General features: G+C 38.1%; 2 protein-coding genes across 2 annotated transcripts in view; one reads left to right on the top strand and one right to left on the bottom strand.

Annotated features, from left to right (window-relative positions):
- Positions 1-1792: 1792 nt before the first annotated feature.
- trub1 (TruB pseudouridine (psi) synthase family member 1) lies at positions 1793-6379 on the bottom strand. The gene is made up of 8 exons (XM_048171527.1): positions 6184-6379; positions 5935-6033; positions 3523-3578; positions 3340-3421; positions 3170-3242; positions 2928-3067; positions 2663-2719; positions 1793-2556 (listed from the first exon to the last, which is right to left on the bottom strand). Exons 1-8 carry the CDS (start codon positions 6317-6319, stop codon positions 2324-2326), a joined length of 876 nt encoding a protein of 291 aa, XP_048027484.1. The 5' UTR covers positions 6320-6379; the 3' UTR covers positions 1793-2323.
- Positions 6380-8268: 1889 nt separating this feature from the next.
- Positions 8269-15111, top strand: part of ablim1b (actin binding LIM protein 1b) — a 112813-nt gene continuing 105970 nt past the window's right edge. Inside the window, exon 1 of the mRNA XM_048171473.1 lies at positions 8269-8471. Within this exon, the coding sequence (XP_048027430.1) occupies positions 8459-8471 (13 nt within the window). The 5' untranslated portion in view covers positions 8269-8458. The remainder of the gene's footprint in view (positions 8472-15111) is intronic.

Here is a 15111-nt window from a genome sequence, read left to right as displayed (position 1 = left end):
CATTTAACACTTTATCATAAATTATTAAAAAAAATATGTGCTTCACCTATTTAATGTTTGCAGAGATGTTCAACTTTCGCATTTACACAATATTCCAGTCTATGAAAATTCCTGCTTCACTAAGAGCAGCTCTACATTCTTTCATGGCCCACTGGGGAACATGACACTTTCTCCTCAGACCTTCAGGAATGAAAGAATCAGATCCTCAGGCTATGGCAAGTCAGACTCACTGAGCACCGCAGTAACAGCACATGCATGTCCCAGCCTGTCAGAAAGCACATGCGGCATAACTGCCCAGTGATGCAACACTAATGACCTGTAGGATAACCAAATTGTCATGTGAAAAAACACAGGTGATTTATGATTGGTTGCTCTGAACCTCAGGCATGCTATAAATCCTTCAAGAAGCCAAAGCTCCATAGTGCCCCCAGATGGTAAACTTTTAACTACATGCTATAGCTGTACTGTTAGCTGTAAATGACTGCTACTCTTGCTGTTACACAAAGCTCCTTTCTAAAGTCAGCGATATAATGTGGTGTTACATTCTTATGTTCTTCATCTGTTCAGTGCTTATATTGAAAAATTATATTATGAGCAGAAGAAGGTAATGAAATATTATTTGTTTATCCATGGCAATGCAGAGATCTGTTTTGACTCTCCATTCTAAACTAAATAAAAGTAGCCAACGGAGGAGGAGGTGGGGTTTGTATTTCACACAGTGATTTCTCATGATTTCTCTCTTTGTTCTTAATGCCATTAAAGTATGGGTGGACAGAGAGTCTGGGAACAGAGGAGTTGAATGTGATCTTAATCCCTGACTAAGAGGGATTAGTATCCAAGTACGCTGATTGTGAACATAAAAAGTCTGAAAAAAAAAAAAAAAAAAAAAAAAAAACAGATTCAATTGGCAAGAGACTATCCCCCGGTTTCACAGAAAAGGCTTAAGCCTAGTCCCAGACTAAAATGCATTATTGAGCTGTTTTAACTTAAAGCAACTTGCACTTACATATCTTAAAATATGTCAGTGCCATTGTTCTGTCTCAAGATGCACACCAGTAATCTTTTTTTTTCTTTTTCCTAAGGCACATTTATAAAAGCTACTTAAACATCCTAATTGACCTAAGGCCTAATCCTGGCTTGAACTAAGGCCTGTCTGTGAAACCAGGCCTACGATTATATTGCTTTAAATAAATTTCAGTGTGTAATGGTGCTTACTGTATGTTTTTTTTTATCCTGTGAAATCTGAAATCAACTTTAATTACATATTTTTTTAATAATTTAAGATTGTTTTTGTACACCTAAACCAAATTATTTTCCCTTACATGGATAGGAACATAAAAATACATTAAAAAGTACAGAAATTGAGGCGATATTTTTAAGCACAACTATTTTCAACTGAAATTTTACTTGTAATCAGCATATTAGAATGATTTCTGAAGGATCATGAGACACTGAAGACTGAAAATTCAGCTTTGCCATCACAGGAATTAATTACATATTAAAATATATTAAAATAGAAAACAGTTATTTTAAATTGTAATATTTCACAATATTACTGTATTTTTTTTCTGTAATAAATGCAGGCATTTCTTTGAGACTTCTTTCAAAACCAAAACTCTTACCAACCCAACTTTTGAATAGCAATTTATTGCTATTTTCCAACACATTAATACTCCAATAATTCCAAGTCAAAGTTTGTTTTCTTTAAAATATTGCTTCTATTTTAAATTTTAAATTTTGTACCCAACATGAAAATAACATGTAAAAGAATGGAACACCCAGAACAAACACATTAAATGAGATATTTATTTATTAGCAAACCAAAATAACTGTATTTTTAAGTATAATCTTTTTTCATTAGTGAAAAAAATGCACTAACCCGCTATCAACTTTAATAGCTTGTCAGTGTGTGATAAAAACAATATAAAAGAAAAAAAAGCCAAGTATTTACATCGCTTTTGGGCTTACATAGTTAAATAATGACAGTGCCAACTGGTGTTTGTCAAAACAATAACAGTGCAGTTTTAACTTAATCTAAAAATCTAAATTATGAGCATTTATTTATCTCTTGGCACCATACAGTTAAGTGGTTTTTATATTGAAACAATACAACAAAACAAAAATTAAATTTAGTAAATTTCATCAAATTCAACACATTGACACCACCTGTTTTATTCATAATTACAAGTACCATATATGGCAATGCAAATGGATGCACAGGGACGGTAATAGAGACTTCTCAAATCAGTGCGGACCAGGCAATTTCCTACAATTCTCTCACTGAGAAAGTAACTTGTGTATCAGATGGGTCGTTTCATCACCTTTAGTCACTGTTGTGATCTCCATCATCACCCTTAGATTCAGATGGGCCAGACTTATGCTTTGATTTTGAATTCTTGGCATTCTTTTGTTGCCCTGATGGCTCCGGGCAGGGATGCAGAGCCTGTGATATGTCTGTCAATGTCCAACATTCTTCTTTCAATGCGTGTTCTTCCAATGTGAACTGACCCTGCTTTGTCCGGATCAGTTCTTTGACATGAGCGCAGGACGACAGACCTGCAGGGGGTACGGGGTAAAACTCAGATTATAAATGTCAAGTTAATAACATTTATAAACATTTAAGGGGAAATATAACAGAAAATAAATATTTTTAGAGTGCTACCTTTGGCTAGATCATCAACCAGACTTCTGACATAAAACCCGCCTCCACACTCAACATCTGCAAATGCAAACAGCAAATTTAAATTGAAAATAATAAATATACACATTACACACACATATATTATGTAAACACAAACTTTTATTTTGGATGAGATTAATGACGATTAATTGTTTGACAGCATTACCAACTTTAATACCGTAGTTATGAAAATGTATTTACAAGACCATACATTTACTACCATCTATCATATTTCCAAATGACTAACCTATGGTAAAAAGTGGAGGGCTGAAGTCTTGTAAAGAGAGACTGTACACTGTAACTGGACGTGCAGGTTTAGCTTCAACCTCTTGACCTTGCTTGAGAAGAACAGACATGCGCTTGCCATCCTTCTTCAGTGCTGAATATCTTTAAATGCAAATATCAGAATGTCTATGATGTCAAGAAACATAATTCTTTCAGATGTCAATGTAGTGTGTATTATATATCAAGCAGAATGAATTGACTTACAGAGGTGGAACCTGCATAATTTCTCCAGTAAACTGCTTAAGCTTCTCCTCAAAAGCCTCTTTTGTGATGTGATCTGAAAAAAAAAAAACAAGTGCTTAGCTTTATACACCGACTTCTGTGAGATATCCATTCACTCTTCACAAGCGCAGCCATGAAATTATGATTCTTACCGTAACTTTTCTCTTCAACAACATTTCCAGTGACGTCAAGACTGTCAGTTGCTTTGCCTAACTCTCCGACAGCTCTGTATTTCTACGAAAGAGACCATAGAATTGAATGTCACAGTAATAAAAAGATGGGAATGACAAGTGTAGAAAGACACGTAAACAAAATGTGACCCAGAAAATACATACCTTTGATCCTGCAAGCATTGTGGTGAGCATCTTCGTTCCTTCACCAATTCCAACCACTGAAAAACATTTTTTATTTTTTTTATTTGCAAGTTTATGTTCTTTGTGTGTTGATATTGATTTAATAACCTACGGACTTGGAACTGTGATATGGACAGAAACACACTCACACATTACGCATCTAAATGTAATTTTATTTGTTTCAGTTTTTGACTGTGTCATGACGTAAAGATGTGGAATAATATATATTCAAATGGTGTCATGATGTTCAAGTGGAGTCGAAATAAGGTCAAGATGATGTGATGATGATGACTTTTTGCAAAGAAGATATTAAATGTTAAGACATCAGTTGAAGCGTGATTCTTTTAATCTGAAGAAAACCTTCATGAGCGATTACAACATTATTTTTAAAGGTGCCATCGAATTGAAAATTTAATTTACCTCGGCATAGTTGAATAACAAATGTTCAGTACATGGAAATGACATACAGTGAGTCTCAAACTCAATTGTTTCCTCCTTCTTATATAAATCTCATTTGTTTAAAAGACCTCCGAAGAACAGGCGAATCTCAACATAACACCAACTGTTACGTAACAGTCGGGGTGTACGCCCCCAATTTTCGCATATGCCAGCCCATGATCGAGGCATTACACAAGGGCAGGCAGTATTAACGCCTGGATCTGTGCACAGCTGAATCATCAGACTAGGTAAGCAAGCAAGAACAACAGCGAAAAATGGCAGATGGAGCGATAATAACTGACATGATCCATGATTACATGATATTTTTAGTGACATTTGTAAATTGTCTTTCTAAATGTTTTGTTAGCATGTTGCTAATGTACTGTTAAATGCGGTTAAAGTTACCATCGTTTATTACTGTATTCACGGAGACAAGAGAGCCGTCGCTATTTTCATTTTTAAACACTTGCAGTCTGTATAATTCATAAACAACTTCATTCTTTATAAATCTCTCCAACAGTGTGTAATGTTAGCTTTAGCCACGGAGCACTATCAAAGTCATTCAGAATCAAATGTAAACATCCAAATAAATACCATACTTGCGCGATTGGACATACTGCATGACGAACACTTTGTAAAGATCCATTTTGAGGGTTATATTAGCTGTGTGAACTTTGTTTATAGCTGTTTAAGGCAAGCGCAAGCTCCGGGGGCGGAGAGCACGAGAATTTAAAGGGGCCGCAGCGTAAATCGGCTCATATTTAATGATGCCCCAAAATAGGCAGTTAAAAAAATGAATAAAAAAAAAAAAATCTATGGGGTATTTTGAGCTGAAACTTCACAGACACATTCAGGGGACACCTTAGACTTATATTACATCTTTTAAAAAGATGTTCTATGGCACCTTTAAGTTATATAATATTTTTATGTATTTTATATTACATCATATCCTTTTGTATATTATATTCTGTTTAAGGCAAAGACACTTATAACTAGTGGAAAGAAAACATCCAAAATACACTTTTTCATTTACAAGACATATCTTTAAAAGTGTTTTTTTTCTTCTTCTTTTTCAGACATCAACATTTTACACCAAAACTTTCCAATTTTAATGCCTAACTATATTCTTTGGGTTTGTACTAGGGGTGTAATGACACCCTAATGTCACGATTCGACACATATCACGATACAGAACTCAATACAATATTATTGCGATACTCCAAGACATGGTAAATGGTTAACAAAAAATTTATTGTTGATTAAAATGCTAAATTTGGTATTACATGGGGGGTGGAATGAATAGGTTTGGACTTGGTGCTGGTAACCCAATGCACAGGACTAGGGAGACAACCGAACAAAAATATTCATGATTCTGAAGCTGAAAATACAGAGTTATTTTAGACGAATATGTTTGTATTCTGTCACTAACTAGATATATTTAAAATAATGTAGGCCACTTTTTACTGGTAACATAAGACATTTGGCATTAAAAGTACCCACAAATATTCCCCCGTTGCATTATTATACATTATACTCAACGTTATATATATTAGTTTAATGTAGTACTGACACTAAAACTCTAAACTTCATTTTTTTCTCACACAGTAATTTTCATTTTGGGTGAACTATACACAACACAGATTGTCACTATCCATGATACATATTGTGGCACAATATATTGATACACCCCTAGGTTTTACAGACCATTTTACTGCTTTAAATAACATTTTATTTCTAAAAACATGGTAAAAATTTGTGTGAAAAGATATCTTGAAAGTCCCCTCTGTAAAAGCTCTAATATGTCAACAATGAAGCAAGAACCTGGCTTTATCCCATTTTCAAATTTCTTTTGCAAATGAATGTGCATTTAATTAGATGATGCATAATTTACACATTTAAACATTACATTTCAGAAAATGTGCAACACAAAACAAGAAGCAGCTTTATTATATTTACCAAGTACACCAGAAGCATTGCTGTCCAGGGTGCCGCCATGACCAATTTTTAAAGGTTGCTTCTTCCTTTTCCGAGGGTTGGGATTTGCGACACCTGCCTCTGTGTAAGGATAAACTCGTTATACAATAAAGAGTATTCTGATAATTATCTTATGACTATCTATTCCCCCAGTGCAAGAGGAGTGACATGAACTGCAATGGATGAATCACGAGATGCCCTAAAAGAACAATAAAATTAAAACGCACCTACCTTTTAAAAGCGCCTTCTTCAGTGAGTTTAACACGTCAGCTGAGGTGGGACCCTGTTTCTTATAGATGGCAAATATACCATGCAGAGACTGCAGTTTGGATAATGAACCGTTCTGTACCGTTGAGACACCAGCCATGCTTGTTCTTGATTTCGCGGCGCAAAGTGATGACGTCACTTATATGTACGTATTTGTAGTTCTTTCAAGAGTGCCCGACATCAGCACGTTTGTGTCTGCGTCAGCTCTGACCTGGTACTGGTAATCACCTTGAAATGGACCTAAGAGCACCCTCAGTTTATATTGTAATAGCTGATATTGCCGGAGCACATTTCAATTACTGTATCCCAGGCAAAAATACTAAATCGAGCATATTCCTGCAAAGCAGTGTTTTAAAGGGATAGTACACCCAAAAATGAAAATTCTGTCATCATTTACTCACCCTCAATTTGTTCCAAACCTGTATGAATTTCTTTCTTCTGCTGAACACAAAAGATGATATTTTGAAGAATATGGCTAACCAAGCAGTTGTTGGACCCCACTGACTTCCATAGTAAAAAAAAAAAAAAATACTAGGGTGAGTAAATGATGACAGAATTTAAATTTTTGGGTGAACTATCCCCTTAACTTGCAGTCGCGAGGAGTATGCCTCCAACATACACATTTATTTTTGACCTTAGCTCAGAATATCTCACTCAATCCACTGCCCACTGATTCCTGCCCCAGGACAAAGCTTGCAAATGCCAGGATATGTTTCCCATAGCAGCCACATCTTACAAATCTTAACTATAATTGAAATGCGAAAACTGGCTCTGAACACAAATTAAGATATTTTAGTTTAAATCCGATGGCTCCGTGAGGCTTGCATAGCCAGCAGTGACATTTCCTCTCTCAAGATCCATTAATGTACTAAAAACATATTTAAATCAGTTAATGTGAGTACAGTGGTTCAATATTAATATTATAAAGGGACGAGAATATTTTTGGTGCGCCAAAAAAACTAAATAACGACTTATTTAGTGATGGCCGATTTCAAAACACTGCTTCAGGAAACTTCGGAGCATAATGAATCAGTGTATCGAATAATGATTCGGATCGCGCGTCAAACCGGCAAACTCAGGGCAAACTGCTGAAATCACGTGACTTTGGCGCTCTGAACAGCAGATTCGACACACTGATTCACAATGCTCCGATGCTTCCTGAAGCAGTGTTTTGAAATCTGCCATCACTAAATAAGTCGTTATTTAGGTTTTTTTTTGGTGCACCAAAAATATTCTCGTCGCTTTATAATATTAATTTATGGATCCTTTATGGATCTTGAGAGAGGAAATGTCATTGCTCCCGCCTCACGGAGCCATCGGATTTCAACTAAAATATCTTCATTTGTGTTCCGAAGATGAACGAAGGTCTTACGGGTGTGGAACGGCATAAGGGTAAGTAATACATGACAGAATTTTCATTTTTGGGTGAACTAACCCTTTAATAGTCCTAAGTGAGGCCTAATTTAGGTGTGGAAGATACAGCCTATTTGAAGCTCACAGTAAAATATTAATTTACCACATGATGGCGATATTTACCCACTAACATATAGGCCTAGCACTGAAGCAGTATTTAGACATGGGATAAACAAACACAATGTGTTGGTTATTTGTTTATGTTTTCAATATTACAGAATTTAGAAAAATCTCTTATGCTAATAAGTTTTAATAACAGTTTTTTTAATAACATTGTTGTTGTTGTTGTTATTTTAATTATTATGTTTGCTTTTTTTAATGAGAAGTAGTGTAATGTTTCATTTTAACCAAGTGTGAACTTTTATAGCCTACATTGGGCAGATCACAGTGACATTTATCGAAAGAGAAAGAATAGTCGGAAAAATATACAATATATAGCCTATCTATAATATAATAAAAACTTCCATCTAAAAAAGCACCATCACAGTTTGTTAAAGTCAGCAAAACAATAGTTATTCACAGGAGTAGCTAGTCAAAATAGAACTGCTTCAGCTCTAACTGAAGCCACATACCGTGCAGCAGTCAGTCCATCATGCATGCAGGACACGCCCATTGTGTAAGCCTCTGGTTCCCGTTATTCTCTCTCTCGCGCTTTGTAGTGATCACTGATGCCGAGCGCCAGAGCTGCTCCGCTTCTCATGGACACAGAGCTCGCACACTTTCCATTTATCCGAAGTCGGGGGACTATATTTTGATTTGAAAGGCATATTGCCGACAATCATCATTTCAGGAAGAAAATCCACATCTTCTCATTGCCTACTGCATCATGTCAACAAGAGGTAAACCGTTTTTATGTAGTTTTAAAGTGCCATTTTCTAATTTGCGAGGACAAATGTTGTATGTACTCAAGAAAGGTCAATATAAAACAGTTTGACACGTGTTTGTTTCTGCTGAAAACTAAGCCACATTTGAACTTATTGAGACACAGTGAGACTTTCATGTCTCTACACCTGTCTATATATAGCCTACATCAAATCTGACACTACACCTGAGTTGAACTAGTAACATGCAGTATCATAGAACTTATTCTAAATAAATACAAACATTTTTTAAGCTGTATTATAAATAATCAGACCATTAGTTAATATGTATTAGCTACATTTGTCATCAAACTTTGATTCACATATTTTCATATTGATGTATGTGCACTAATTAATGATAATTAATTATCTGTTTAGCTAATATAATGTTTGGTAATGACGTATCTTGTCCTAAACTAAACCTGATTAGTCCTGCTTAAGAAAAAGTTATTTTATGTGTGTAAAAAGAAAAAAGCTTTGGGAGTTTTGGCAAATGGTGTCCCTTTTTCTGGTTAATTTCCCATTTGGCATTTCATAATATCTCACATAATTTCATAATACAAAGTCTTGTTCCAATATATAAAAAATGATGTGGTATTTATTGTGTATTTTTACGGACTTAGGGTTAAAGAAAGCAATTACTTTCTTTTCTGAGTTCATGAAAGGACACAGAGAAGAAACAAAGCAAGAAGCCCATTAGACGAGTGTATTATTTGCATTTTGCCTCTCACTGTTGGATGCTCTTCCTTTCAGATTATCGTCACGCGAGTGTTTATGCCCACTGAATGTTTCTTTTTATTATTCTTGCTTTGACAGTTCAAATGGTTTCTGGACTTCAATTATACTCACCGCAACCTCTGCAGATGATTTGTGGTGCTGAGTCTATTTAAAGAATCAGGCTACTGCTACCATGAGCCACAGTCAGAAGCCTCTACCATGCTATAATTACAGCATGTGTTTAAAAACTTGCATGTCCAAGAAATTATTCTTAAAAAGTGTTGCAACATTATTCATTTAGCTTTTGTGACTTGAGTATGACTACAGCATGAGTCTGAGACTTGCTTTGTGATCTCTGCTAGAGAGGCAGTGGATAAATGCCAGTATCACTGGCCAGTGATAATTCATATACTGTAGTTTTTTTAAGTTATATAGTTGTTCTCAAGAATGGTGCTTCTTCAAATGGCATCTTGAGTTTGCTTTCAAACCGTTATATTTTGGTAAATTCCCATTCATACCACTGTCTTGCAAGTGCTAGTCCATGTCTTTTCTTACCTACAACCCCTAGTAGCCTGGGGTAATAGAGTTCACTTTAACCTTTGCACTTGAGATCGGCAAGCCTTTATCCAAGTGTCCAGTAATTTCATTGTAATCAGTGAGGTCACTCGAGTGCACTTATAATAACACTAAACATCTGTAAAACTATGAAATTGGTTTGACAGAGAAAGAATTCATAAGTAGGGGACCCAGGTGTCCAGTAATCTAATTTTAATCAGTGAGGTTACTGGAGTGCAGTTATAACAACAAACACCTTTAAAACTCTGGAATTAATTTGACAGAGAAAGAATGCATAAGTAGTAGAAACTGGGGCTAGTTGTCACACAAGGAGACTGTCAGAAGGGCTGTATCTCAGTATATTTATGCTTTGTGTTAAATGTACTATTACACAAATTTGTATTTGTGCATTCCATAATTGTTTACTGTCTAGATTTAGTTGAGAAGCTTATTTAATGACAAGTTATAGTGTGGCTCATATTGCAAAAACATGCCCTGCTATTGAGGCATGTTGTCACAAATGGTTAATGTGTGTTACAAGAACTGTATCTTTTTCCTTGGGGAAGAGGGTATATTCAATTACCTTTTTTTGTAACTTTAAGGTATATAACTATGCAGAAATTGAAAAATTAATCCTGAGAAATAGGGAGTAAAAAGTGTGATAGCTCCGGTCTCCCCTATTCAAAAGAACAAACAAGTAAATACTTCACTGGCACATCTTGAACGCAATTCTCAATATCCTCCCATTTGTTCACTCATATATCTGTGGTAGATTCCCTCTCTTTCTCTGTTTCTCCATTTCTCGGACCTAAGATCATTGTCGGCCCCTAGGGAAACCCAGTTAAAGCTGTCAGCTGAAATCAGTGTGAGAATCTGAAAAGTAAACCGTCTCTAACAACATTCAGTGAGCAGGAACCTCTCAAAACTTGCTTTTCTTTAGGGTTTAATCAGAGCAGTGATACCACTGTTTTCTTTCCCAACAGCACTAAAATAAATTTTCCAGGAAAGATGCATTTGTGACAGCCTTATTACTTTCACCTTCAGAAACTGGCAGTTTTTGAGAAATAAAAACAACCTCATCATAGTAATTTTCAGTGCGTCTTAAAGGGATAAGTCATGTTATCATTTACTCTCTATTACTTTAAAGCAATAAAATGCAAAAAAAAAAAAAAAAAATCATTATAAATTATGAAACTAAATTATAACTTGAGTTATTTCAAGACTGATTAGACTGAGGATTGTAAACGAGGTGTGCTCTACTTATCACTGTCCAAATTCAGGTCATCCAAGCCCCTGTAAGATATGTCTCTTATCATTGCTTTAAGTGGCTGTCAGACTATGAGACTTGTCTCTTGATGGGGTGAGCAGGATGGAGGCCAGAGTGCCTGGAGTTTTGCTGCAATATAACCTACTCTGTTTGGCTTTGCCTCAAAGACACAGAAACACAATCACTTAACATCAGCAGAATGACACATCATAATTGCTACTGTCCAGCTCACTGCTACGCTTTCTTTGTGTCCTGCTCATTCACTCGAGTTGAGTCAGAATTGCATTTACTGGATAAATAGTATGAATCATTCTTGCACATAGCTTTAACACAGTCAATTAAGCTAAATAATTGGATCCTGCAAACAACTATCCCAAAATACACTGTTTTGCGATATATGGTAATGGAACTTCTATGAAGCTGTTATGCAACAGTTCTAAAAACAAGTGGTTCAAGTCGGGAATGAAACTGAAGCTGTCATAGTCATTTCATCCCTATTGTGACGTGAAGTGGCTACTTGAACAAGACAAAATATAGGGCGGGACTTGATTTTGTCCATTGGGAACTGATTTGATTGTTGAATCGTTGTGGTTTGGTATTGCTGTGATCTCATGTGAGTGACAGGTTGTCCCGCCCTCACACAGAAAAACACGTCATCAGAGATGTCGTTGCAAGAGGGAGGGAACGTTATTTTGATTAAAGGCACAATATGTAAGATTTTTGGATTAAAATATCCAAAAACCATTAGAACAATGTTATATGTTTTGTTGACTTGTGTACTTACATTATCCCAAATGTTTCCAAGAATGTTTAAATCCAGAGAAATAAGCAATTTTAACCAGGACATGGAGCGTGTCTGTGCGTCGCCTATCAATGACATCATACCCTTGTTACTTTCAATTTCAATAGAAACCATGGAAACACCAAAGACACTTTAATATATAATGTGTTTTATTAGGCAACTGTTTGGATACATTCATCGACAGAAAACTAATCATTGTTATATAGCTCAACACAGTAAGTCTTATTGTTTAAATATCGTTGTAACACAGTTCGTAGATACGGGAAGAAGGAGGCGGGAACCGGCGAACATTCAACATAACTTTAATTCCAGAATAAACAAAGAACAAAACGAAAGTAATGCCGGCAGACCCTCGCGGACGTCTGCCGGTCACACAAACATAATAAAACATAAAATAAAGTCCAGGCATGGTCCTCTCTCGCCCTTCACTGTCGTCGCTCCTCCTTTTATGCTCCCAGAGCTCCTCCGTGAGAGACTCAAGGTCTGACTCGCGCCTATCCCTCACGGCTCTCGCCCGCCCTGGTCGCCACACACCCCCATCGCCCCTTGCAGGCCAGGGGGTACTCCCGAGACTGTGCTCTACTCCCCCCGGGGCCTGTCTCAGCGGCCGCAGCACCTGGGGGTAAGGACAGACGAGACGAGAGAAAGGAGACGGAAGCAAGGGGAGCGACAGGACGAGAGAGGGGAGAGAGGAAAAAGAAAGAAAAAAAAAAAAATTCTGGGTCCGGTTCCCAGACACACTGCCGCTAGGTCCTCAGTCTGCCGAGAGGCTTTTCCTCGCGGTGCCATGCGATGGCACTGGACACTCGGTGGACGGCCCGATCCTCGACCGCCTCCTGGCGGCCGGCGATGGCTCCTCCGGCTGAGGGCAGCCGGCAGCGAGTCCCCCGTCCCCTGCTCCTCCCCTTCATGGCGGACGGCAGCAGGCTCCGGCCCACGGCGGACAGCGGCGACTCCTCCGCTCCCTCCTGGACGGCAGCCACCCCACCTTGTCCCAGGAGCACGGCATCCGGGTCTCCGTCCCACCTTTCACAAGGCTCCAGTACCACTGCCTCGATCAGCCTCTCGCGGTCTTCACTCCCGCACTGCCCGAACTCCGCAGCACCGCGATCCCCCTCAGCAGCAAGGGCTCTCCGACAGCATGTCCCTCCTTCCTCCCGGGTTTTGGCACCAATGTAACACAGTTCGTAGGCGGGAACCGGCGAACATTCAACATAAATTTAATTCCAGAATAAACAAAGAACAAATCGAAAGTAATGCCAGCAGACCCTCGCAGACGTCTGCCGGTCACACAAACAAAATAAAATAAAGGCCAGGCCTGGTCCTCTCTCATCCTTTACTGTTGTCGCTCCTCCTTTTATGCTCCCGGAGCTCCTCCGTGAGAGACTCAAGGCCGGTGCGCCTCCCAGGTGGGGCTCATTAACTCTCGCGCCACCGGCCTCGCGCCGTTCCCTCACGGCTCTCGCCCGCCCTGCTCGCCACAATCGTTTTCTTGATTTACCGTGAGTACCGTGTTGTACCATGCCTAATATTGATCTAGCTTACTGCAGTGTGCAAGTGTCTCATAGTAGCCGCCTAACGAACGCACAGAGTAACACTATAACAACTTTCAACACACAAATGTATCTAATATGATAAAACAGCGCTGCTTTACCCCACATACACACGACCAGAGGAAGCGGAAGCGGTTGTCTGCAGCATAATAAAAGCTCCACTGCTTTCGAGCCGTGTGCCGCGCTTGTCTCTCATTAGCAATTGCTCCAGTGGCCTTGTTCCGCTCCAACAGCTTTCAGCCCCACCCTGCTTCATACTACAGTAATGTTAATAAATCTTTAATACATTAGCTCATCCATGAACATGATTTCTGCCAAAATCCCATCGGATTCTTTTCCACCGGCTGTAGACATGAAGACAACACCTTCCATGATTCCACGAAATCAATGCGTCATCAAGCTACGCCTTTGTTTTGAATAAGCGACCTCTAGCGGCAAAATTACATATTGTGCCTTTAAAGATTACGAAGGCACATGAATTTCAAAAAATGATGTGCACGGATAAATCATTTATAATAAACTTATTTACAGTGCTGTTTCATTCTTGAATGAATCAGTATTTTGGAATGAACCGCTTGGGTGAGTGATTCAATAATCTTAATCTTAATCTTAGGATTGACAGCTGTAACATTGCGTCTCTTAAATTGTCATGTTAATGCAATATTGCATTTGGTATTTAAGTCTCTACTTTATGATCAAGTAACTGACGGCAGCTCTCTTGTTGTTTTGCTAGCTTTAAATATTGAACCTATAACCACAGCAACAGTGACTAAATATAAATATTAAAAGTAAATATAGTGACGGCGCATTTCTCCATCTTTTGTAAGTTACCAAAACCACACATAAAACCACACAAAACACATGAGATATATGCATAATAAACTGCTAATGTAAATGTATTCTGCTGCTGTGTAAACTTGGCTACAAAGCCAGGCACTTGTGTGAATGAGCAAATTGGTTGTGTGAATGATTCAATGACTCGTTCATAAAAGTAGTAGTTTTGTTTTCTGAATAAATCTGCGGATTTGAATGAATCAGTTGACAAAATGATTCAGTGATTTATTCAATGACTCATTCATTTAATGAATCAAGATGGCTCTTGATTCAGAACAGTCACTTGTCACCACCTACTGGTGTAACGATGTAACACGCTGAAAGAATCTTACTAATGCCACAGACTCGCGGTCTGTAAAATGTGCAACAATAAAAAAAAATAAAAAAATAAAAAAAACCCCAGACCAAATAAAAAAAGTTTAAAATTAGTTATTCAAGAAGCCTTAATCTTATTTCTGTTCTTATTTTTAGTCTTTGAAAGGCAAGATGCTAACCTTTAGCCGTTGGCTTTGTTTCTTTGTGTGGACTTGGTGGTTCTCTGCACCGCAGACCTGCCACAGTTAGAATGACCATGGGAAGTGGAGCATGCTTGCTGATTGCTGGGGTTTCAGCCTCATGAAAGCCACAGGGCTTTAATTGTTGTTCTAGGCTTAATTAAGCTTGATCCCACCAGGAAGCTGCCCCTCTGCCTCTCTCTGTTCCCAAGCCGCCCTCAGCCGGCCGTGCCCGGACCCACAACATTCCTATAACTACGATGTCACCTCTCTTTGGATGAGCTGGTCAAGTGGAGAGGGGGAAGGGGTGATGGAAGAACCAGTGGCAGGACTTGAACTTGCAGTCCTGGGTTATGTCACCATCTCACCATCTCAAACTCTTTGAACCCAATGTATG

Source organism: Megalobrama amblycephala, linkage group LG20, assembly GCF_018812025.1.
Source record: "Megalobrama amblycephala isolate DHTTF-2021 linkage group LG20, ASM1881202v1, whole genome shotgun sequence".
NCBI classification, from domain to species: domain Eukaryota; kingdom Metazoa; phylum Chordata; class Actinopteri; order Cypriniformes; family Xenocyprididae; genus Megalobrama; species Megalobrama amblycephala.
The sequence above is the reverse complement of the archived record's forward strand: the minus strand, read 5'-3'. Positions and strand labels throughout refer to the sequence as shown.